At 34.8% G+C, this 25761-nt stretch overlaps 1 protein-coding gene across 2 annotated transcripts; it reads left to right on the forward strand.

The window, feature by feature from the left end:
• The first annotated feature begins 2225 nt into the window (after positions 1–2225).
• On the forward strand, positions 2226–25024 carry LOC128992250 (cytochrome b5-like). Of its 2 annotated transcripts, XM_054415729.1 has the most exons (5): positions 2226–2604; positions 3760–3888; positions 13625–13753; positions 14082–14152; positions 23859–25024. In XM_054415729.1, the coding sequence occupies exons 1-5, from the start codon at positions 2506–2508 to the stop codon at positions 23956–23958; spliced, it is 528 nt and encodes a 175-aa protein (XP_054271704.1). In that variant the 5' UTR covers positions 2226–2505; the 3' UTR covers positions 23959–25024. The 2 variants fall into 2 exon arrangements, with proteins under 2 accessions (XP_054271704.1, XP_054271703.1); XM_054415728.1 differs by lacking the exons at positions 2226–2604; positions 3760–3888 and adding an exon at positions 6309–6864.
• The last annotated feature ends 737 nt before the right edge of the window (positions 25025–25761 follow it).

Below are 25761 nucleotides of genomic sequence, written 5' to 3' on the forward strand. Positions count from 1 at the left end.
ACAGCACTACTTGCGACGTTGCCAATTCTACCAGTACGCAACAGGGAGTTAATACTTTAATACTTTGCTTTGAAATGGCGACCATACAAAGTAGGTATTTCAAGCCAAGTATGAATGGAGATGAGTGTAGGATGAGTGGCCCGATCTTGTAGTCTTGTTAGTGACTAGTTGTTAGTGTCTTGAGGCCGACATAGAAACGGCTGTTAATAGCCTATACAGTTAATGGCAACTAAGGGACCAACAGTTTATAGTGGAATCCGAACCACATTTTTGCCTTGTAAAGAACGAATTCGTCTAATTATCAGAATAGTACTGCGGATAGTCGTAGTACTCACTAAAAAAGTTTGCAGTTGGCGGCAGCTTAATCACAAGACAAGGCTAGTGCGACGTTGCCTTATCACCTGTTGGCGACACTAATTAAAATACTAAACGATATTTTCAAATCAGCTGGTATTATTCGATTTGGCAACACCGCACTGTCCTCATTGGCTCCTTCGAAGTCACGAGGTAGATAGGCTCCTCCTCAACTGCAAACTTTCGTTTTTCGTAGTCCCGACTGTAGTAGTAGTGCGGAAGTTAATCCACTTCAGGGAACAAGAGGTGGCAGGGCCTTGTCTACTACTCACCAAAGAGAAAGGTTACACCATAGATAAAACATACTCCCTTAGTAGATTTCCCATCCTTATGGAACAGCTGAAGCCAATTTTATTGTTAGTTCTGTACGGTTTTCTGTAGAGGTCGTGTTTTGTTTACAATTTGTTTCCCGTTATTACAGCCATTTAAAACCTCGTTTAACCAAATAATACGATCTAATCATAAACAATAACTTGTCCCCTAGTTATATAACCAAACAGTAAAGCACAAATCAAGAAATTGGCCCTAAAATAATAGAAACAAAGTTTCGTCGACACTAGCGCCCACGTGCCACGTACATAAACTAGACACGAAAAACGTGCTTCAAAATTTACAATGGGATGAGAATAGTCTATGGTTACACGTAGGCCTACTGTACTGTATTCAACGAAGTATACGCTGTATTACGAATAGATGAACATAACTTATGTTTATCAGCTAGATTGTTTATAAAATGTTCGTTACAGAAAATAGTCGAAGAGAAAATACCTTTATCCATGACTTTAGATAATAATCGCTGTTACCCGTCGGCTTCGCCCGGCATAGCCTTGTGTTTTTACCACTACTTTTTAAACTACGCTGAATTAGTGACAGCTACGGGCTTAATTTTTGTTTTGTTTTAGAGATTGTAGGAAAATGGCACAACCATTGCAAAGATAAATAAATACATTAGCAAAAATATCAACATATAACGTCTGATCAGCTTCAGCTATATATTATGATCTCATCTTAGTCAAAAACTGTTGGGAATTGACTGAGTACGCAGGTTGCTGTAAACTGTATCCATCTCACTCTATTAACATTAACTTCTAGAAAACTATCATCATTTTACAACAGTTTGGATAGTGTTAACAGCTAATACATTAAAGTTTTAAGGGTGCAAATAATGTGTTTTGTATATCTTTATAGGTATATTTTCACCGTGTTCTGTGTTCTGGCCATCTAAAACTGTTACAAAAGTTTTTCCAGAAGGTGCAATATTTGTGGGAATTGCTGAAATCATTTCGTTGAATACATACACGGGGTTTTAAATCTTTAAATACTTACTCAAAATTCATTTTCGGTAGCAATATCTTTTGAAAATCATCTCTCGCGTGTTACACAGAACTATATTATGTCCTATTGATATGTTTCACGACAGTTTTTAATTTATAAAGTTATATTCAGATATCATTAAACATCACTAAGTTTTGAAAGCATTGAGTCGTTTTGCTGACTGCTTTAGTCAACGCACTTAAAATCTAATTTAGATTGTAAATTCAAAACTCCTTAATTATTAGTAAGTCATACACTTTGCTATTGAATTATATGGTTTCTGTCCCGTTGTTTTAATGGTACTTCTGAATCGTAATTAATTAGCAATAGGAACTACCTAGCGCCAATTATATCCAATTATATACCCTCGCAAGCTTATAAAACGTTTGGTACAGTACTTAGATGTTGTAAATTCGGAGTTGTTGGTATGTCGTCCAGTTGTTTTGTGTTTTGTGCTAATGACTAGTTAACTGCCTTGTCATTCAGTGCGCATACATCAGAAGCGGTTGACTCTGTTAACCAATAAACGATATTTACTATCCATGGTTCTGTTCAAGAATTAATTCTCTTAACGGAACATTTATAAAACTATTTCAACACAAACACTTTGATTTCCTCTTACTGCAGGAGTGTCTAAACGACTTAAGTCTAAATTTACCGTAAACAACTGTGACGTTCTTACTTTCTGCGGTATTTCAATTCGGAATTTCACAAGTACCGGCTCATCTGGACCCGAAGTGAGTGTAATAGCACAGTAAAATAACACAGTGCGTTATTGAAAGAATAGGTACTATTTTTTAATTTGCAGTTTACATATTCTCTAACATTTGAGCAAAAATGTTTTCGTGGTCAGAAATCAAGAAACATAACAATGAAGAATCTTGCTGGGTCGTTATTCATGGTAACGTTCACGATCTAACCAACTTTTTAGAAGAGGTATGTTGTGTTTTTTAATCTCTAAATACCATATTGTAAGTTAAATTAAATAATACAGTAAATACATTACCGGCACCCCGAAATGTACAAACCTAAACAAATAGGTAAAAAAATATGTTGTATAATAAAGACTGGCTAGGGAAAACAAGGTTTGCTTGTTAAAAACTAAAATCATAAATTTGAATTTTGAACAAATCATTAGCCACGTCTATCTTAATGTATTTGTCTCAAAACGTGGTTTTATTAATTACTTTTTTATCCCAATTTTGGGATAGTTGACAATTTTTACCTTAAAGTGCTTATAATTATGAAAACTCTTTCATATATAGGTACTCTTTGCATGTATAGGTACAAATAATTTCTTATCTACACTCCTCTTAATTGTTGGCTTTAGTCATATAGTCAATTAACATTTAAAGTGACGAAAAAAATACAGTATTACACAAACTCGTTCATTCGTAAATGAATTCACCACAGGGTGGGTTCGCGTTCTCCCTAAATATAAATTTATTCAATTAGAGTTATACTTCAAATGCATATAAAATATCAGTCATATGCAAATTGAAGATGAATCGTGTGGTATTTAACTCAACAATTACATACTCCTGTTGTGATCACGGACATACCTTCATACCTGCCGTAAATGAATATCACTTCATAATGAATTTATTTTCCTTTTTTACATATTATTTACAATTTGTTTAGTCAATTAAAAGGAAAATCAAAGACAAGCACTGACAAGTTCATAATTTTATCAGGTCTGATCAAATATCTGCTTTTTACATAGCTAAGACTTATTTATAATATACAAAATTTAGAACAAATTACACAATGGTACATACAAAAGAGGGAGAATATAGGGCCTCCAAGGTTATGCCTGTTTGAAGGTTGCAGCTATGTTTACTGTACATATTAGTTTAACTCTCCTGCAGATGTTAGTGAAGCAAAGAGAAAGTTGTCAATTATGGATCACTTTATGCCTCAGGAAACTTTCGTATTAGCTCAGGATTAGCTGGTCTACAAAGTATTCCGCAACTATCGCCAAAAGAGACATGTTGTGTAATCGTTTCTTAAGTTGTTTGTAGAATATTACAGATGTCTATATTCTAACGACTTACGGTTTTGACCATTGTTTCTTATTTGCTTTGCTTTCAGCATCCTGGTGGAAAAGACATTCTTCTGGGGTTGGCGGGTGGGGATGGCACTCAATGTTTTGACGACATTGGCCATTCCGACGAAGCGAAGGCTCTTTGCAAACGGTTTCGCATTGGTTCATTGCAAGAGGTATTTATACTTCACTACGGATATGACTTCACAGAAATAATCGGGATCGTTATTGGTGAAACAAATAATTATGTTAAATATGAGGCCAAGCCTATAAGCCTACTGAAATGTTATACCAGATTTTTACACAGGTAGATTGCAGTAGTATAAAACATATGGGCTATTAATTAACAGCTTTGTCTAAGAAATATGTTGGCCTTTAGTCACTAACAAGACTACAAGATCGTGTCACTCATCCTACACTAATCTCCATTCATACATGGCTTAAAATACCAACTTTGTATGGTCGCCATTTCAGTGAAAAGTATTAAAACTATTAAGGAATAATACGTGTATGCTTGAAACAGTTAGCAAAACTTAAAGATACCACTACTACGATCAGATAGTTTTTTCGCCATTCCATTTGAACATTGATACAACGACTTAACTAAACCTATCTATATAAAATCCAATGTATGTTTGTTTGTTTGTTTGTCCTTTATGGACTCCGAAACCGCTCGACAGATTGTAATGAAACTTTCAGGCATTATTAAGCATTATTAAGGATGGTTTGTTTGAAGTTTGGTGCAGATCCGTCAAAAGGGCTCCGCCCCAGTGGCTCTGGAGTTTCCCATGTTAACCTTATGAGTACTCATATTTAAATGGAATTAAACAATCATAACAGCTGGTTCAACCAATTTGATTCTGTGATGTTCAATAGCATTAAAAAGTTAATAGGTTTACCAACAGGGTGCAGCACTATATTTTTCCTAATTTATGACAAAAGCTTCTTAAAACGAACTTTAACCAGGACGTGATTGAGCCATATGCGAACAAGCTCATCTTGAAAATGAACGAGCATTGACATAAAACCACATTAGGACAGGACGACGTCTGTCGGGCCAGCTAGTAACCTATAAAAGACACTAACATTAAATTTCGTTCCAATATAGTTTCGTTTATAAATGTTTTCCGTTAGTTTGGGATAAATATTGCAGCGTGAGCTTTACGTTTCAGTTGAAATGCCGAAGGATAAGTAATAGCCATCGTAATAGATTGAATATTGGATACTAAAGGTGATAGATTATAAATTGTTCATTCAGTTTTTTATTCTTTATTATCATACAAACTCCGATATAGATTCGTAATCGTAATTTACGAATCAAATTTTCAGCAATTGAGCTATATTTCCTATAGTTGATTAATATATATATATATCAATATAATCACGGGCTTAAGGGTGAGCGAACAATAAAAGTATAGGATTTTTTATTTAAAAGGTTGGGGATACACTTGAGAAACAAATCTACACTGTTAAAAAAAGACTTCAAATCATTGTTTATAATTTTAAGAGTGATTTTGAAGCAGATTTGACCCAATTTGAAACCAGCCCTGTTCGAAGAAGAATTTGTATAGGGATGGCTATAGCCTCAAACTGGAGATACCATATTGTATCTTAATACTCTCCTAGGGCTCTGCCCTAACAGCTTATTAAGTCCAATGTTATTCTTCGAACAGCCATGAAAAGCCACCTGAAATTATACCCAGCCCGGTACGGCGATCAATAGTTTTTGATATTTTATCAATAGTTTTTGATATTTGATCAATAGTTTTTGATATTTGACCAATAGTTTTTTTTTTTTTTTTTTTTTTATCATAAGTTACCTGTACTAAGTAAAACGGGGCGAAAGCCCGCGGGGAACAGCTAGTTCATAAGGAATCTTAACAGCTATTTTTTTTTTACTAAATAAGTAAGTTGACGTTTAATAGCATTAAAAGTTTATAAGGTCTCCAACAGGGTGGAGCACTATTAATTATTATTAATTTGTTTTGAATTTATGACAACAGCTAATAATTCAAACCAAGCAGCGGCAAAAAGGCCTTTATCGAAACTCTTTCTCATGCAGAAATTTCAAAACTTTAACCATTATTATCTATTGATAAAGTTTGTTGACAAGTTAATGGGAGAAATTATGTGTCAGATTGCTGATACCGTTCATTTGATCTTGAATTGAAGCGGTCACAATGCTGTGGGCGTGGGACTCCATCCATTGCCCACAGGTTGTAGTGGGAGCAGCGCAGTGGTGGTGGGCCATTTTTGCTGCTAATCAATGGAAATTACAGTTACACAACCAAAACAAATTTCACAAATTAACATCGTTATAGAATAGATAACAGTTTTTTGATCAAGTGATCGGGAGGGCGCTTACTGTGTACTTCATGCTAGGCAGCCAATTTAGTTGGTGTTGGTAGCACTGCGCCTTTCTCTATGGTAATATTGTATTTTTTTGTTTTGTGACCGCAGCTGCAAAGTGTAAACCTGCTTTTGCGTTGTTGTGTTGTGTGTATTCGCAAAGCAACTAAAACCAAAGAACCAACCAATCACTGATCAGTCCTCCTGTCCTGTCTCCTGTCTCTGTCTGTCTGTAATCTGTAATCTGTTTCTTTTCTATTGGTGTTCGGTGTTGACGGTGTTGAATACTCGACTCCGTTCCGTCTGTCTCTGACCCTGACGTCTGTATACTGTATACAGATACACTATACAATATACTGAACTGACTGCCGATTGAGACTGACTGACTGTAGTAGATAAAGCCAAGCCATTAGTTAGTTTAGTAGTTCGGATTGACGCGAAGAAAATTCGTAATTTAAATAACCTTCAACCTTGGGAGATTAATCTTCTTGAATAGGACGTGGTTAGGGAAGTGATCAGTGTTGGTGTATAAAAATCTACAGTTTGTTATTTAACTGTTCATTGATGCTATTTTAATCTGATTAACCTCGGAAATAGTTTATCAGACTTTCTCGTGACCATTTCAGATACCCTACCTGTTTCTTAGGACTTGATATTTATAGCGTAGACTTACTAGGCCTACAGATATGGCTTCTGACAAAGTGTACACTTACGCAGAAATCAAAGCTGAAAGTGAAGATAAGAATTCAACCGTGATTGTAATTCACAACGTAGTTTACGACGTGACAGATTTTCTGAATGAGGTAAGCAAATTTAGCCTAACTGCCATTTGGCCAGTATTTCCACTAGGCCTAGGTCTAAGCTAAATTTAAGTTAATATTTAAAGTTGGCCTAAGTTAAATAAGCTTAAGTTAGGCATGCTTATAGCTTAACATTGATGTACCGTTTGTAACAGCTTCAATAGGCCTAGTGAAATTATACACCCAGATGTAGGGGCTGCACTTTACTTTAGGTCCTACACTCATTCGACCGAAAATATCGATCAATATATCGATTAATCAATTGTTTCATTCGATATATCGTATGGTTAGTTAGGTAAGGTTAACCTAACCAAACTAACCGAACGATATATCGAATGAAACAATCGAATACCGGTAATCGATATTTTCATTCGAATGAGTGTAGGACCTATAGTAAAGTGCAGCCGATGTAGGCCTAGGCCTAATCCTTAATTCTTATGCCTACAGATAATTACCTACGGTAGGCCTACCGTAAGTTTACTAGGCTAGGCAAGTTAAGTTAGGCTATCCACTGAAATATTTTGGCTAATCACTGGTGCCTAGCTTGTAAGTATTTAACTTAAAAAAACTTGTCCTTAAACTTATTGGTTATTTAACTTAAGTTTGGCTTCCCCTAGGCTTATCAGCGTGAAACTGGCAATAGATAAGTAATAACCCCTCCCACTTCTCCTACCGCCCCTCCGACGAATATACGTAACAGTTAGGCTCGTCACACACTGCGTCCGGTCCGGTTAATCCTGATCCGGTGTTTGTCACTGGATCCGGCAAATTTCCACACACTGCATCAGGCGTTCCAGTTACGGCGACCAGTAGGCTATATGCGTGGACAGCGGTACTGTGAGTTGAAGAAGTGTTTAACCAACAACACATAAGTTAGGGTGTAGTTTTAACAAAATTTACCTAAAGCAATAACTGACAGTGACCGTGAAGAAGAGATCTTCGTAGTTGCAGCAGCTCTTGCTTTGGAAGAGGAAGAGCGTCGGCGACAGAAGATGTTGTGGGCACATAGTATAAGCGTGAGTAAAAAGAATTCAAAAGCAGCGGCTACACTTGCCCGGTTCGGTCCGGTCTGGTCCGGCCATAAGAGGTAGCTACACTTGTACGATATTTTGTACAATAAATTATCATGCTTTTAATAAATAAATAAAAAAAAAAAAAAACTGTAGCCTACATGTTAGGCCTACTGTACATGTTTAAATAGCTATTTTTATTTATCATCGTCAGAATTAAAAACAACACTGCTTGTTGCCAAAATAATGTCAGGTCTATTTTCACAACTGTAATTTGCTATAACACCTAACATGAAGTACTGTATAAATAAATGTTTGCACATCAAAATTATTATTGATTTTCCTTTTAAATGATCTACCTATCTGAAATCAATTAGTTTACAAACATTTAATATTTGTATAGGTCTATCCATTTTAAACAATGAAGTAGCAGTATATATAATCATAGATAAAACATACTCCCTTTAGTAGATTAGTCATCCTAATGGAACAGCTGAAGCCAATTTTATTGTTAGTTCTGTCCAACTATAGAGGTTATGTTTTGTTTACAATTTGTTTCTTGTTATTGCAGTCATTTAAAACCTCGTTTAACCTAATACAACCATATACAGTAATCATAAACAATAACTGGTCTCCTAGTTATATAACCAAATAGTAAAGCACAAATCATGAAAATAACCCTAAAATAATAGAAACAAAATGTTGTCTACTCTAGCGATCAGTGTGGACGTACGGTACATGAACTAGACGCAAAAACAAGCTTCAAAATTTACAATGGGATGAGGAGTCTACTTGTGTTGCTTAGCCTAGTCTATGATATAATACATCAATACTTTACATTTATAGGTATTCAATAATTCATTGGTTATATATTTTTAAAAGAACTTGACAAATTTGAAAAGGTATTTCAATATAACAGTGTATATTAACACAAAGATATATTTTTCATTTTCTAAATTAGTTTGAAATGCGGCACGAGGAAACCACGAGACTTCGGAAATAGCCGAGTACTCACGGAACCACGTCCGATCCTCATTTTCATTTTCCTCAATTTCGGGAGTAGGTTGCTACATCCCCCAGAGGGGAGGTAAATGCTCCGTGTTGGTATCGGCATTTTCAAGTTGGCCACAGACATGGACGACTGGGCATTGGGTCCCAGTGACATTCCTTTATCCAGGATGGAGGGGTGTTTAGCTCTAGGAGAGATGGAAGTGCATCATAATCTCTAACCTACCTGTGTCTGTGGTTCTTTGGGCTTCGGCCTGCTTGTTGTGTGCGACCAGCATTCAGTGGGCAAATCCTCGACTTTGGAAGTAACCTTTCCTGGAGGTGAAAACGGGCAAGTACCCGTAGCTCACGGGGACACTCAAGGGCAACGTAACTTTCCGCAGTGTGAAGGCAACGGTTTGTAGGCACTTATGCAAACCAATCCCTGTCTCTGAGCACGGACGGTATGGTTATCTTGAGTGTGGGGGGTTCTTCCCGGAACCTCAATTGAGTCAAGGGTGTCGCCACCTCTGGTGGATAGGTTCATCCGGGTGGGTCCCACTTCTATACCTGCCTCCTTTGGGAAACCCTGATGGCCTGGCAGTGATGTTGGGTCTGACGGGCAAACGAAGTAGATCGGGTGCTGGGTCCGAGCCCGCCAGGGGTATCTGGGGATCTATCGCTCTGGTTATCTCTGGTTTCCCAGCAATGGGTAAGGCCTCGATCGGGCAGTAGTGTAAATGGGAGGTTGGGGCTCCCCCCGTCAGCGTGCTGACGGTCCCCTTCCTCCTGGCTATTGATGGCGGGTTCTGCCTGTCAGGGATTAGATAGGTCCCGAGTGTTGCTTGCACTAAATGCCAGGTGGAGTGACGCTTAAACAAGCAGCCGGAATCCCTGGTTAGGATTGAGGGGCAACCCTCCTTCCGAAGGGTCTGCTTCGGCAGCCGGCGAGCCTGATGACCTTAAGTCATCCGCCCATGATGTGCTAAAGGTTGATGCGTAAGCTTCGGCCTACATCATGAGGCCCGGGTATGTCCTAACGGATAGGTACCGGGTATGCAGGCAGGGGGCTTCGGCTCTCATGACAAATAAATAAATAAATAAAAAAAGTAGGTTGCTACACTTGTCCGGTTCGGTCCGGTCCGCCCCAAATGCTTCTGCCAAATTCGGATGAATGCACCCTGGAGGATTGTTCCGCTCCGAACCGGACCCTACCGGACCGAATTGGGTAAGTTTAGCCGCCTCCATTTAAAAACGTGGGGAAGCATTGTTCCGCATTTTGGAGGACCGGACCGAATCGGGCAAGTGTAGCCGCTGCTAGGGAGAATTTTATACCTTGATTGAGGACAAGAATCATAACAAAACCACGTCTGCTGCTACTGTCAGTGCCTACTGTCCATGTCACGTGGTACGAGTAGAAGTTGTCGGCGCATGTACCGAGCTCTCCGGCGCCGGAAGCCTATCGCTTAATTTTACCGGACCCTACCTGACGCACCGGACCGGATTCAGTGTGGAGACTTCCATTTCAATTAGGTAATGGTTTTCGAATTTACCTGATCCGGCATGCCTGATCCAATTTTACCAGATCGGACGCAGTGTGTGACAAGCCTTAAACGTCACAACAATGATGGCGTCACAGCTGGATTCGTCATAAAGCAGACGACATAACCTGCAAAATATCAAGTGGCGGGAATTTGTTCTTTTAGCGAAACGGCCAAGATGGCGTTCGGCAGTTCCCGTCAAACCTTGAGCATAAAATATATGTAAAAACTGCATAAATTGCTGAATGTAAATGAATGAATGTTTCCATGGAGTAAACAAAGTAAACGCTTAAAGCGTATTCTAGCACTATACACCTTATAGTAAGTTATAATAATTGTGCTAGTTAGTTGAAATGTGTAAGAATATTACCATAATATTTTATTGGTGGCCTATGTAGTACCCCATACAACGATCTTATTGATTTCTTTTATGAACGATGTTTATTACATTGTTATGAACTAGAAATAACATTATTTGTATATACCCTCTGTTCTTTGCAGTTTTGAGATATGCCACCGTTAATGGTGTTGGTGTGACCTCGGTTACATTTGAACCCAACTTACTAAATATCGTTTTCTTTTACTTATCTATACATGTTAGTTACTGCATAATAGAAGATAGGCCTACCTAACACCATTTCTATAAAAGGATCATCATTTATCAGTTTTGTTGTAGGCTATTATTAAAAATTTCCTCAAGAAAATGGGAAATTAATATAAATTTCTATTGCTACCATCCCCTTGTCACGATTTTCTTTTTTTCTTTTGAAATATGTTTATAACATTGTTATGAACTAGAAATAACATCATTTGTATACCATTACTACTTTACAGTTGAGATATGTCACCTTGAATGGCGTTGGTGTGACCTCAGTTCCATAAGAACCTAACTTACTAAATAAATCTTTTTTTTTTTTGCTTACACATGTTAACTTAACTTACACATTAACTACCAGCTGATTATAAAATGAAACTGGTCTATGTATGTGGCTGTGTGAGTAAATGTAAGTTAGGACGTAAACTAAAGTGCAGCCCATTTGAATAAACCCTGATCGATTGTCTTAAGTTAGATGTGCAAACATTTGGTATTTCAACATCCCTAAGTTCTAAGCTAGTTTTTAAGTGCTTAAAGCTAATGACATTGAATTGTGAATAACTTATATCTACTGAAATACGGTTATATTGATATAACTTACTATTCTGCCCCTTTAAACCCTATCGGTATTATTCTGGCACTCACCCATTCGCATGTAAGATAGCCTAGTTTAAATTAAGGGTTCGAATAAACTGTGATGTTTGATCTCTTTCAAATACCATGAATTCAAAGGAGGATTCACCACATTTGAAGAAGTATTCCATTTCATTACCGTACCACTGCCGAGTGATCTGTGTCGAAGTGTTAGACGACGCTGGCCTAGTCCCAGGTATTGAAGTTTACTGCTACGTTGTCAATGCAGGAGTGGCCTCTCGTCGGTTGTGTTGTGGTAATGAAAAGTCCAAGGAGATAGATTAGGGCAGATCTCTTGGGATCTTCTCCAATGAGGTTAACATTAAAATCATCCATCAAAACCAAGTTTGAAACATTTTTCTCAAGGGAAGACAGACAGCTCTCCAATAAAATAAGTTAGTCCACAAAAAGAGTATGAAATATACCCACTTAATGATAACAACAGATGACAGCATAGATAAAACATACTCCCTTAGTAGATTTGACATCCTTATAGAACAGCTGAAGCCAATTTTATTGTTAGTTCTGTACGTCCAACTGTAGAGGTTGTGTTTTGTTTACAATTTGTTTCTTGTTATTTCAGTCATTTAAAACCTCATTTAACCAAATAAACAATATAATCAACTGGTCTCCTAGTTATATAACCAAATAGTAAAGAACAAATCATGAAAATAACCCTAAAATAATGGAAACAAAATTTCGTCTACCCCAGCGATCAGTGTGGACGTACATGAACTAGACCATTTTATTAAGGTCCCGGGCCTTGGTCTTACCGTGCCACCTACGGTAATATCGGTAGCTACTTCCCTATAGGGAAATTTGCTAGAAGATGCTTATATATATACAGTAGGCTATAACTCTAGGTTTTCTGTAGACAAATTAACCGGTAGGCCTATGTAAAGTTTAATTTTGTAAACAATTAACTTCTTGTTAAATGCTTCTATGTTTGAGTTACGAGGGATTTCTGGCATCACGACTTAAATACTTACTTAAACTTTCCACTATCTTAAATAGGCTATACTAGATACCCTACTGAATATTGTTAATTTTGAGCTTGACCCAAAGTAGTCTAGATTTATAATAGGACTAGACCTAAAACCCTACTTGCTGGAATCAAACGAAAATGGAACATATTTCATGACTTGTTTTCTGTCCAGTTTATAACTACAGAGTTACACTTAATTTTGATATATGGATAATTACTACACATTAAACAAAGTGTTATGGAAGTGTATACAAATAAAATGGATGTTCAAAACACAGGACAAATATATCAATTCTGTAGTATCGTAAAAATCTATTCACATCTCCCACTTGGTGTATTTGAAAATTAAATTCAGATGTAACCTATGTTTATCAAATGTCCAGCACTTACAGTAGATGGGAACATTCAATCAAAATAAAGTATATCTTGTTAACAGTTTAATTCAGTTTTATACCATTTTATGAATAGCAAACTTCAGTTCTTCATAGTTAAAGTTTTTGATATACATAATGTTTTGGACTTAATTTTGTATTTTAAATTATGTTTCCGTAATCTTCTTTAGTTTTCTTGTTTGATTCTCAATAGATACTTAACACGTTAAGATAAATAAAAATATAATAATATATAGGGCTAATTAATAAAATTGATTAAGTAGGTTGGCAAAACATTCCAAGATGTTTAAGTAGGTAGTCAGACCAAAAGGTTTGGGAACCGCTGGGCTAAATAATGAAGGCCCACCATTGTCCTGTTTTGTCAATTTTCTAACTTAATTGGTGCAGCACTGGCATGACAAAAGTGTCTTTTCAAGTTATATGCTAATTTTCCGACCTTGGAAATTTAAACAAATCTTCACTTTAGGCTGTGATGGTGTAATGAAGTAACTACAATTACTTTAGTACTGCTATTACTACTAATATATTCTACTAATATATTCTATTAATATATATACCATAATTATCTGGATCAAGCTCATGCGAGTTTTGAGATATCTTACATGATATGGTGGTTTCAGCATCCGGGTGGAGAGGAGGTGCTATTGGAGCAGTTGGGAAAAGATGCAACGGAAGCATTTGAAGATGTCGGCCACTCTACAGACGCAAGAGATATGATGAAAAAATACAAAATTGGGGAACTTGCAGAGGTAAGATGAATCGTAATATTCTTATTCAACCGTTTAAAACCAAATCCCCACAGCAGTCCTAAGTATTTGATAAGAAACTGGCTTTTACTTTAAACTGTGAGAACAGATAAAAGGACATAGTTAATTTAGAGAAGCAAAGTATGCAATCTGCATTACTGATTATTAAACTATTTGCTAGAAGAGTCAGACACTTGGAGCACAACATTCCCTTCAATTGTAATCAAATGCATTTTTGCCTAGGCTAGGCCTACCTTAACATTTGTTTATATTTTCTATTTAGGCCTAGGCCTAATTCTGATTTTAAAACTGACATAAAGTGATTTTTCAGTCTGAGAGGTCAAAAAAAGAAGAAAAGAAAGCCACCGCCGTACCAAAGACCGATGCTGGAGATGGCGACAGGTCAGTTAAATAAAATATTTTATATTGTAACAATCATAAATTTATAGTTGTTGTGTTTGATTTTGTTTTATTAAAAAAATATATTTTAATGAGTCAAGTACTAACCTAAATAATAACAATAAGGTGACATGACTAACGGTTCTGTTATGAATATAATGAAGTGTTGATTGCTGTCGGCTGTTTGCTTATGATTGCTTACTTGTACAGACCCTGCCGCTGGTGCATGCTATTGTAACGGACACAGCGGTATGTTGTTCAAAACTATCACCAAGGTGTCGGGCTTCAGGCTATTTTCGCTTTTATCTACAACTTGCCTAAATTGGTTTATCTGTCTCAATAATATTCCAGAAATCATGATAGAAATACTTGCAAGAAATATTTATTACTTAGATATATCTGCTTGTGAAACAATGCAAATCAAGTTGAAAATATATTCTCAAGCCCCCAATTTTTACAGCTATGTTTCTCATAAGCACTTTGACTAAATGTTGAAAGATTGACCCCTGATGTAAAAAATCTGTAATATTATTAGTTGGTTACTTAATTTTGTGCACAACAATTTGCAATTTTCTGGGATCAAATAGAATTTATATCTTGAAAACCACACTCCATGGTTACATTTTCTTTAATATACTTCTTTCTGCTATGGCATTTATACCATTCCATGGACGTAGTTTGTTTTTGCACCCAAAGTTGTTCCAACTATATTCAAAACATGTTCTGAATGTAGATATTTTTGCCATGTTAATTTTCACCTCCTCGTCTCTTAGAGATGGAAATACGCTTTGTCATGCACGAGTGTTTATCTGTGGCTACTGATCAGATCTGCAAGTCATTGCTGTAGTTCACCACACAAAACAGCTGTGCACCTTATCAAACCTTGCTCTTATCAGTTTGTTTGTAGAGTACTCTGCCAGGGAAATAACTATAGTTGGAAACCACTTTTTAAAGTTTATATAAAAATTTACCTAAGTTTAGTACTAATGCAATATAACACATTTAAATATCAAAATAGCAGTATCAAAGCTATTTCCATAAAATCAGAAAGAAGTAAAATGATCATCTTAAAGTAGATTTTGAATTTGGTTATTAGTGGTATCTTAATTTAGTGTAGTATGAGATCGATAAGGTTATTGTTTACCGTAGTCAAACACATTAATTGGCTAATTAAAAATTATGTCCACTGTAAATAATAAGAGCTCCTCTTAAAATATGTATTAAAGTAAGTTTTTTTTTCTTTTGAAATAGGCCTACAATTTTATTTATTTTGCAAACCAAAAACAGAATCCCCATGAGTAATATACTTATTTCTGAGCAATGTATTGACATTAATGTCAACGCTTGGATTTATTTTACGACTCAAGTGACGAAACAAATTTAATTTGATACTTGTATGAGATTTAAGCAAAATTGTGGGACCGGTTTGATTCCAGGTGTATCATCAACAGTTTTAATTTTAATTCTCTTCTAAAAAGTCCCAATTGCGTATGCCCTAACAAAATAATTTGATCTACTTAACGTAAAAGGATTCTATTTTTTTATAACAGAGCCCAAAATAGTAACTCAAAAATTACTATTGCATTAATTGATTATAATTGCAGGTTTAGTGACTTAGTTTTAAAGTAAAAATTAAAAGCTCGATGTTTTTATGTAATAGTTTTGGATGTTCATGTTGAAAGGTTTTTTATTTCTAAAGGCATTGGCTGTTATTTTTACTTGATTGGTTCATCATTGTGGAATCCACAGTGGGTTGAGGCCACCAAGATTAGCTTAGAAGTCAAGGTCAAGGCTCTCAGCATTAGTCAGCACATTTTGGTGGCCTTGCCTCTGGGATCCTTAGTTGTTATTAGGGTTTAATAGTAGTAATGTGATCCTTTCAACATGAATTGCACTTCTTTACAATAATTGCTAATAGAGGTCGTCCAGTGGTCGAAAACTCGATTGAAAATATAGAAAATATACAGACTTCTTTATTTTCACCCCACGCTGTAAATAAAACGTGTGTTTGGGATTTATTTAATTTATTTTTACTTTCTGTTTATATTTCGTTGTTATTTCATCGCCAGCATGGCAATCCATTAGGCCCTTGTAAGTTTTTTAATATTTTAAATTAATTTTTTGTGCTTATGTTTGAGCCCATTTTAATTTATAAATGGATTCTATTCTGCACATCTACAGGAAAATATCTTTCTAACAGTATGCGTAGATTTATGCGTGGATTCACACGAGCTGAGAAAAAAGGTTTTAAAGAAACATGTTTGCCTATTAATACTGTATATAGATATGATAAATCATATGTTTTACTTGTAAATATAATTTGTATGTACATTAGCTTGTGTTTTATTAGATGTTTCATGCCAATTTTATTATTTCAGACTAACAGTTAAAATTCAAGTTCAACCGTTTTTTTATTTTTTAAATTTTTAATAAGGTTTTTAATCTTTGCTGTGTTTTGAAACGTTTTGCGAAGTGATGTTTCATTTAAAATAACTTATTCAGAACAATGTCATAAACAAAAACGCATAGCTTACACAAAAATTTTTAAATTTTATAAACTTAATTACGAATTGAGAATATTTTACTGTTGGTATTTTCAATCAGTATGTGCCAAAAAACTTTTATTTTTATGGCAGAACTTTTAACAAGAACGATAAACTCTCTCTACTTTTTAAATCGTTTAGTGTTAACTTTTTATAAATTACTCAACTTTACCTTAAAGTTCAAATCTCTTGCCATTTACTCAATGTGCTTTAATAAACTAAACATTCCCACTATTTATATTTGTGACTATTTCATATTAATCTCAGTAAAAAAATATTCAATTCAATTTAAAAGTAGACTTTTGATTTACATAGCCTAACTTTTTGATAAAATCTGATAAGAAAGTATATGTTCTCTGTAGTCAATTTTTTTTATACAAAGTACAATGTTACTTTTTTGTTCTCTAAAATAGTATACACATAATGATTGAATTACGTCACTGTTTACAAAATAACTGCAAGGTTTACTATTCTGATAACAATTTATAGAAAACAGTTTAGTTATCTTCTGAATAAAAAACATCAATGAACTCTATCCTCTACGAATGATAACATTGGCTGTGCCATTACGTGTAGCCTTGGAGGTCATTTTAGCAATTCACTTGGACAAGTTTTCAATGTGACTAAGAAAATTGTTTTAAAACTATTTTATAAATTGATAAAATATATCAAATTAATTAGGGTATACACATACAAGTTTATAGATTATCATAGTATTTTCTGAAAATATTGTTGTAATAATTACTACTTAGCTCAAAAAGCTAGATGTTTTAATACATGTTATATCTTTAAGTGTTCAAGCTGCTCAAGATTGATCGAGCTGAAGATAACTCATTGCCAACTTATCACTACATTACATTCAATCATAAATTTATTATTTTGTCTGATTTGATTTTCACACAACGGTATTGGAAACATCTAATATTGCTACAAACTCAAAATTGCCTTGTTATGAAATTTGTCTTAAATTTTGCAATAAAAGTTATTTCAGAATGTGACTATCCACCTATTCATTCTCTTGTTAAAATTAAAATTACATTGAAACTTTGAACAAACGCCACCTTTTTAAAAGAAATAAAACCTAAATAAGTATGACATTTAATGTTTTCTAGCTAAACATATTCAGACTGGTAACCATTCCAAATAATATAAAAGATAAAAGGAAATATAAAAACCTAGATAGATATTTGAAACAGACATTGATTACTAACAAATGTTTGCAATCACAAACATGGATGCATTGCTTGTACAAACTTGCCCCACTGCTCACTTGTCAATCGGACTGCTGTTGACCGTAATATTAATTCAACACCAATGTGCATTGTTTTGATCCCTTTGTTTGGAAATGTGCTCCCACCGCGATGTGGCCCAAATATTCAGAATGTGTTTGCTCTACAAAATATGCTTTGACCTAAATAGTATGTGGAGTCTGAGACAGTTTAATTTTGATTTAATTGATTTATAAATACTGTGTTTTCTATTTTACGATTGATTTTTCAATACTTAGTGAGGATGGATATGGTCACCTTCACAAGAGATGACATACTATGTTGCATAGTGAAAAATCATTACCATTTTACAATTTATTTTAAATAGGTAATAACATTTAAATCCCATTAGTCACACCTCGCCAAATACACCACTTAAAATGAAGAAATATAATTATGATTATAAGTAGAACTAATTTTGTGTGTTTTTAATATAACTTTTACATACAAATTATGATTGTTTTAATTAATGGATTAGTACAGGCAGACCGAGCCTTGCTTGGTTAATTAGGTTTGACCGTTAAAACAATCTCGTAAACAGACAAATTTTAATTTACAAATAACATTTTTATTACGAACCATAGCCATTTGATCACTGAAATAAGAAATAACTTTGTATGTTGTACTCTGTAAAAGTATGAAATTTTTAACAAAATAATATTATTGGTTTCAAATGCTTGTGACAAAGATTTTTCGCTGTTGCGCTATAATTTAGATTCTGTCTCTTTTTTCATTGGTATTTAGCATAATAGTTTTATGCCAATTAAAAACCCCAGATGTGGTGATATGATCAAAATATCAAATCTATTTCTGCTCCTGTAATTCTCCGATCTAAAACCCCATAAGTCCATTGCTAAGACTTTTATGTTTCTGTAAGACATGCTTGTAGGCGAGGTGTTATTCATTTATGAATATTATTGTGGGCCTCACTCATCTTTATTTGTGTCTGTGTCCAGGACTCGTCAAAACACATATAAACACACATATACACAAGACACGTAATCGTCCATGGTATCAAATGTCTGATGTTTCGTGGAACTTACTATAAACGTTCCGCTTCCTCAGGGTTGGAAAACACTATCTTTTTCCCCGCACGTGCGGGGGAAAAATAGTATTTTCCAACCCTGATTTTGATGCCATGGACGATTTCAAGTCTTGTGTAGCCGTCTTAGTTTTGACGAGTCCTGGACATCACAGACAAAAATAATGGTGTGAGTGAAGCCCACAATAATATTCATAAACTGAGACTTTTAGTTACCAAATAGTTTTTTTTTTTCAACAACATTCACAGTTCCCTGTGATAGGCCTTACTGGTCCACCAATAACTTTGTTCCAAAATTGACGATTCCTATAATTACAACCTTATTCTTCCCCTAGTTTTTAAAAACATTTAGTTAGAGCATCCACAAAAAAATCAAAATCTGTACTGTAATCTTTGCTCAATAGATACAACTGATGTTTTTCCTATTGTACTTTATTTTGTAATCTGTGGATAGCTTGTTATAAATACATGCTACAAGTGTTTTTTTTTTTTACTTTTTCCTTGTTATTTTATTCAACCAACATAGTTACTTGGCTACCCATAATTTTAATTTTTAACATTTTAAATTAGTTGTGTAGTGAAATATAAAATTTCCTGAGTTAGTGGCTGTTGCCAATCACGTTTTTAGGGCTAAGTCCCTAATTCCAAAATTTAGTCAAAATCCTTCTGCTGGATTTTGACTTTTGAGATACAGAACCTCCCTAATCCGACCTCCGATGGTCTGACTCCTCGCTTGGTCCGACCAAGCGAGTGCTTGCGTTCACATGGTAAAGCGTGAGCTTGTGCCGCCAACACAATAGGCTTACCTAACATAACCTTATTGTCCAAGAAAAATATCTAGAAAACTTTATAAATTGTTGTGTTAAAATTTGTTGTATATTTAACCATTTCTGCCCATTATGAATATTAAGTAGGCTCTCCCATTATTATTTTTGAAAAATCACAGTTCATTTGACAAAAATTACAGTAAATGGAAGCGAAATGGATAGAGGAATGTCGATCAAAGCTTCAAGGTCAAGCTATCCTGTACTGACAATCGTCTGCTCCTTAGGCCTCTACACATGACACATCTGTCTGCTGTGTGCTTGCTATGTCACAACATTTTGTCATTGGGTGTTTGGTAATCATGACAACTTAGGTAGCCTGTGATTGGGTGATTAGTAACCATGGCAACTGGTTGAATTGGTGGATGAAGAGAAATTCATGAAAGAATAGAAAAACAAAGACAAAGAATAAGCGATGTTTTTATGTCATTGTTATCTTTATCGGTGTATTTTACGACTTTTGTTATCATCTATAAGTATATATTATAGTATGTATATATTACAGACAGACAAACAAACAGACATTTCTATAGGATTAAAAAGAAAGTAGTTGAGGTGCTACAACTTGTCTGACTAGCGGCTAGTCCCTGCCCACCAAATCTGTTCGGGAGCGAAACTTCTACACTCCAGCTGTTATTTGGAGGCTTCTGATTGGCTGAGGGAACACCATTACCGCAACGATACGATATGATGCCATCGGCCTCGGTGGTATAGTGGATAGAGTGCCGGGCTGATGAACTGAAAGAGCCGGGTTCAAATCTCACCTGTGGCACTATTTTTTTTGTCTCGGATTTTTTCATTATCAGCAAGTTTGGTTGGTTTAGGTTATGACAGTTTAATTTTATAATTAAAACATTATACAATTGAATTTGAGCCATTTATAGTTTTATTTTATGAACAGAATCATTTATTCGAATAATCCTTCATTCGATTTTTCATTACCAGCAAGTCTGGTTAGTTTGGTTAGGTTATGACAGTTAAATTTTAAAATTAAAAAATTGAATTTGAGGCATTTATATTTTCATTTTATGAATAGAACTATTTTTTTATTAATAAACCTATATTGGATTTTTTCATTATCAGCGCTTTTGGTTGGTAAGGTTAGGTTATGACAGTTTAATTTTATAATAAAAAATTATAAAATTGAATTTGAGGCATTTATAATTTTATTTTATTAACAAAACTAATTTTTCAATAATTAGTAAACCTTCATTATAGTCAATCAGAAGCCTCCAAATGACACTGTTGGCAAAACTAATCCTGGAATAAAAATTCAGCAGGAGGGAGGGTAGAAGTTTCGCTCCCAAACAGATTTGGTGGGCAGGGACTAGCCGCTAGTACTTGTCTGTTGCATTACTTTTACCCAACCTAACTTTTTTAAGCTGTCTAGGGTCTGTTGCTCACTTTACTTGAGTTCATCTCAAATCTAAGGTCTGTCTATAAGGCTAGGATTATACTAGGACGCCAGTGTCCGAGAGGCCAGCGTCTGGGACGCTAGCGGGGCATTAAATCAAATGTGGGCGATTATACTATGGATGCTAGCGTCGGATGCTAAAAAAACCCACCGGACGCTCGAAGCTATTACCGTAGGTGGCATGGTAAGGCCTAGGCCCGGGACCGATTTACTTTTTCATCTTGATGTCCCCAGAGGCCAAAAACACCATCCGTTCATATAGATTTAAATATTATATATATATGTCTGTAAACGCAATAACTGGAGTAACTTTTGTCATATTTTTGAAGAAATTTTGTTTTAAGGTGAAGGGTGGGATAAACTTGAATGAGTTCGCGAACCAGCATGAACAGACCTTTGGGACGGGGTTGTATGTGCTAAAAAAGGGGGTTTGTCATTTTTGACCCATAAAACTGAAAAATTCCCAATTTCAATGAGCTCAAAAACAAATAATTTAGTATATTTAAGTGTGTTTGTACTGTTATTAGTTATGGAGAAAATTAAAAAAAGAGTATATTAAAAATTGCCATGTTAATTTTTATAGAAAATGTTGTTAAGTGTTGGAATTTGCTTGTGTATGGATATATTTTGATTAAACTTGGCCAATTTGTTTTATACTAAGCTAATAATATAGTATTTTACTAAATACACACTTTATTAGCCCCCTTAATGTTATTTAAATAGATATAAACAAAAAGTGACTAAACATTGAAATAAAATGGCAGTCCGAGAGGCTAGCATCCAAACACAAATCACGTCATTTTTCGGCTCGAGGTGGGACGCTAGCCTCTCGGACGCCAGCGTCCTAGTATAATCCTAGCCTAAGGTCGAAAAATAAAGTTTTGATACATCTAATGGTTTTTCTCCCATTGCTTTGAATGATGAATCTTGTTGTTTCTCCTGAAGACACCTTTTCATCTTGATAGAGGTGCATTTTTTTAATTGACTTGAACTAGCTCAAGTACCTGTGCCAGACAAACAATGAAGTTATGAATTGTAAAATAAGTAAATGGTTTTATCATAGGTTATGTTTCGTTGATCTGTGAAAGGTGAGAAACAAGTTTGTAGTTTCCTGACTTAGTTTTATTGTATCTTAATCGGCATTCTTAGTAGTGCTTTAACAAGTTATATTTATCACATCTTTTAACTCATGACTACCTTAGTAAACTAAATAAGTTCAATAACTATAGACTATTTACTTCAGTTTCAAAATTAATTTTGACTTGTCAGTTTATTATGTCATTGGATTATCAATTACCATTTCATCAATGAAAATCCATCGTGCTAGAATAAAAATATCAGACAATAAATGCTTATGTAACGATAAAACATAATATTCGTTTCCACAAGCATCTAAATCTTTTCCGGTCTCTGTCAAAATATGTTCCATTAAACACGTTCTGTTATGTGTTGTTAATTATTTTGAACACATTTTCACTTCAGTGTCTGTCACTTAATAACATAACCATCACAAACAGTTGGTTGGTTTCTATATACACATGTTGTATTGCATTCAAATTTGTTTCATGAAAAATATGCAACAACACGGTTTCAATATTGATTCGGTGTAATTAAAATTATAATTAATGTTGATCAGGTAAGGGATAAACATGGTTTCTTTACTAAGTGTGATTTCATCTTTAACTCGATAAACTTAAGCACATTTTTTTAAACTTTAACATGACGTCATGAGTGAAATCGATCAGATTTCGATGACATTTTGTGCAAACGTGTAAACTGTTGTTTATTCAAACGAGCCCGCAAACCAGGATGATCGGACTATAATAATAGGTACAGTTTAAAAATCAGATAAATATAGTTTACAGGATTGCTGCTTGGAAGTATTATTTGTAAAGGTTTAACCAGAGAGAGGTTATTTTAGGTCTAGAGGTGTTTTTTATTTTTCTAACAACAATTTTAACCAAATAGAAGAATTTTTATGTAAATTGTTGGGTTGTTTGATTTTTGAAACAGTTAAGAATTTATCTTGCTTGGAATCCAACCAGTGACCTTTAGATTTGAACCAACTATGTAACCTACTTAGCTAGTAACCCTTGTTTAGCCCATCATTTCACCAGAAAGTAACTATTTTTGTAAATCACCCAAACAGGGACGGGTGGCGTCGTCCTGTAATCCAGCTACTTGGAGGTTACGAATTGTGGATATTTATAGGCATGCACTGAGTATACGATACTCTCTGGTGTGGATTAACGTCCGCACGAGTGAGTACGACGACTATCCGCAGTACTATCCTGATAATTAGACCAATTCGTATATACCAAGGCAAAAATGTGGTTCGGATTCCACTATAAACTGTAGGGCCTTAGTTGCCATTAGCTGTATGGGTATAGGTTATTAATTAACAGCTGTGTCTAAGGAATATGTCGGCCTTAGTCACCAACAGGACTACAAGATCGCGCCACTCATCCTACACTAATCTCCATTCATACTTGGCTTAAAATACCTACTTTGTATGGTCGCCATTTCATAAAAAGTATAAAAGTATAGTATGTTATTAACAAGCCTTTATTAGCCTTTATGTGTTTATGTTATTAACAAATAATTTCTTCTTATTGCAGTTCCTGGAAGTCTTGGTTGTTGCCCATTGCCATTGGATTGTTAGCAACTGTTGCGTACAGATTCTTCTTTCTAAGCCAAGATGACAGTGGGAAACCTTAAGTCATTATTTCACTCCAAACCCATCTTTGTAATATTTGTACACATACAAAAACAATTACCATGTTATTTTCAGTTACTGCATTTATTTTAGCCTTGTCAACAGTCTACCAACATCCCAGTAACTTCAATGCTTACATTCTATTTACATTATTTTTGTGAATATCTAACTCAGAATAATTTGTTTTATTAATACCTTATTTAGTCTCTTTTTTTGCTTCTATGCTAAGCTATCATATTTTATCATTACTTCTTGCACATATGAAAATTATTAACTTACTGCAAGTGCTGATGATCAAAAATGGAGCTTAAATGTATCTGAAGGAATTCTCTTAAGGGCAAATATTGATTCTTTAGTATAACAAGATTAAAAATCATACTGACATAACCAAACATATCCTAATAAGAATAAATATTCTCACTTGTTTGTATTCTCCGTGTGTAATGCAATACTAAAAATTACTCATTGTACCCTTGTAAGAAACATGTAGTGTTAAACAGATGATTTTGGAAGTTATATTGGTACTATAGTTAAGCGGTTTCTCATCTTGAGTAATATGAATCTGCAAGTTATTTTTGTTAATGCACAAATGTTTTACGTGTGCTTGACTTGATTAGGTTTAAATATGTTAAACATTAAATGCTCAGTTAATTGTTATGAAACTAATTAGGTTGTGCTACAAATAATACACATTCCTAGTATACTAAATCTTCTAATAAATGTTAATAAGTTTGCATGAATATTTACATTTGTGTGAGGGATGTGGTGAATAAAAGAAAACGCTTTCTAGAATTTTGTAAATTATCTCTATTTCTTCTGTCCAAAGAGTGAAGTGCTAAGAATCGTGGGCTTTTATATTTTGCGATGCCCAAATTTGCCAGGTGGTGAGGTTTTTGATATAGGAGTTTTATAGATATGGGTCCATTTAGATTAGTTATATACAATCACAGCGGGGATTAAATCATAAGACTTGATATTTTCTCTAAATTTAAGATGCTATATATAGTAAATGTATATCCTTATATCTGTTGTAATATTGTTATAGAGAATAAAGTTTTTGAGATTTAACACTGCTGCGAAAAGTATTGATTTCTCCTTTATCTATTTAGTGATAATTGTTTAGTTAATAAAAAAAACTAGTGTACCTGTTGAAATCGAGCAATTGTCAAGAACCAGTATTATACAGAAGTTATTTTAAAACTACAGTCATAACAGTCATAATTTTCGATGAGTTAAACTAATTGAAATTAGCTGTTTAATAGAGCTTGTAAAAATATTTTAGAATTATTTAGACCCGGCCTTATTTTTATCATCAAAACAATACCAATACGATACGGTATACAACTAAGAGTGCAATACAACGTAACGTACTGCTCTGCTCTAGGAGGGGAGAGTGATCAGGGGCAGAAGGGAGGGGGATGTTTCTTGTTGTCTGGTACTGCGCGCTTATCTCGAGCAAGAGTCATGAAATAAAACCATAGAACTATAAACTCAGGCGCCGCGCTGTACGCTGCCGAGCGTCAGCTCACTACAATTCAAATCGAAACTGCAAATCAATGTCTTGAGTCCTTGAGTTGAAGTGCTGTACAAGTATACGCATTTTCAAGTGCTGTTGGTACAAACAGAATAAATTCCTTTGGTGTGGTGCTTTAGATACTTGAACTCTGTCCTGTTAGTGCCACTTTTTTGTGGCGCCATATGCGACCGGGTAGTTCGCGTATGGGTTAAACCGGCCCTGGATACAATCAAATTTTATGTAAACGGTTAAGGCCATTTACCAAATAAAAATATAGGCATATGGCATA

The sequence above is a fragment of the Macrosteles quadrilineatus genome, unplaced genomic scaffold (genome assembly GCF_028750875.1).
Source record: "Macrosteles quadrilineatus isolate MER2022 unplaced genomic scaffold, UCM_ALF_1.0 Scaffold_4__1_contigs__length_99947679, whole genome shotgun sequence".
Classification (NCBI taxonomy): Eukaryota; Metazoa; Arthropoda; class Insecta; order Hemiptera; family Cicadellidae; genus Macrosteles; species Macrosteles quadrilineatus.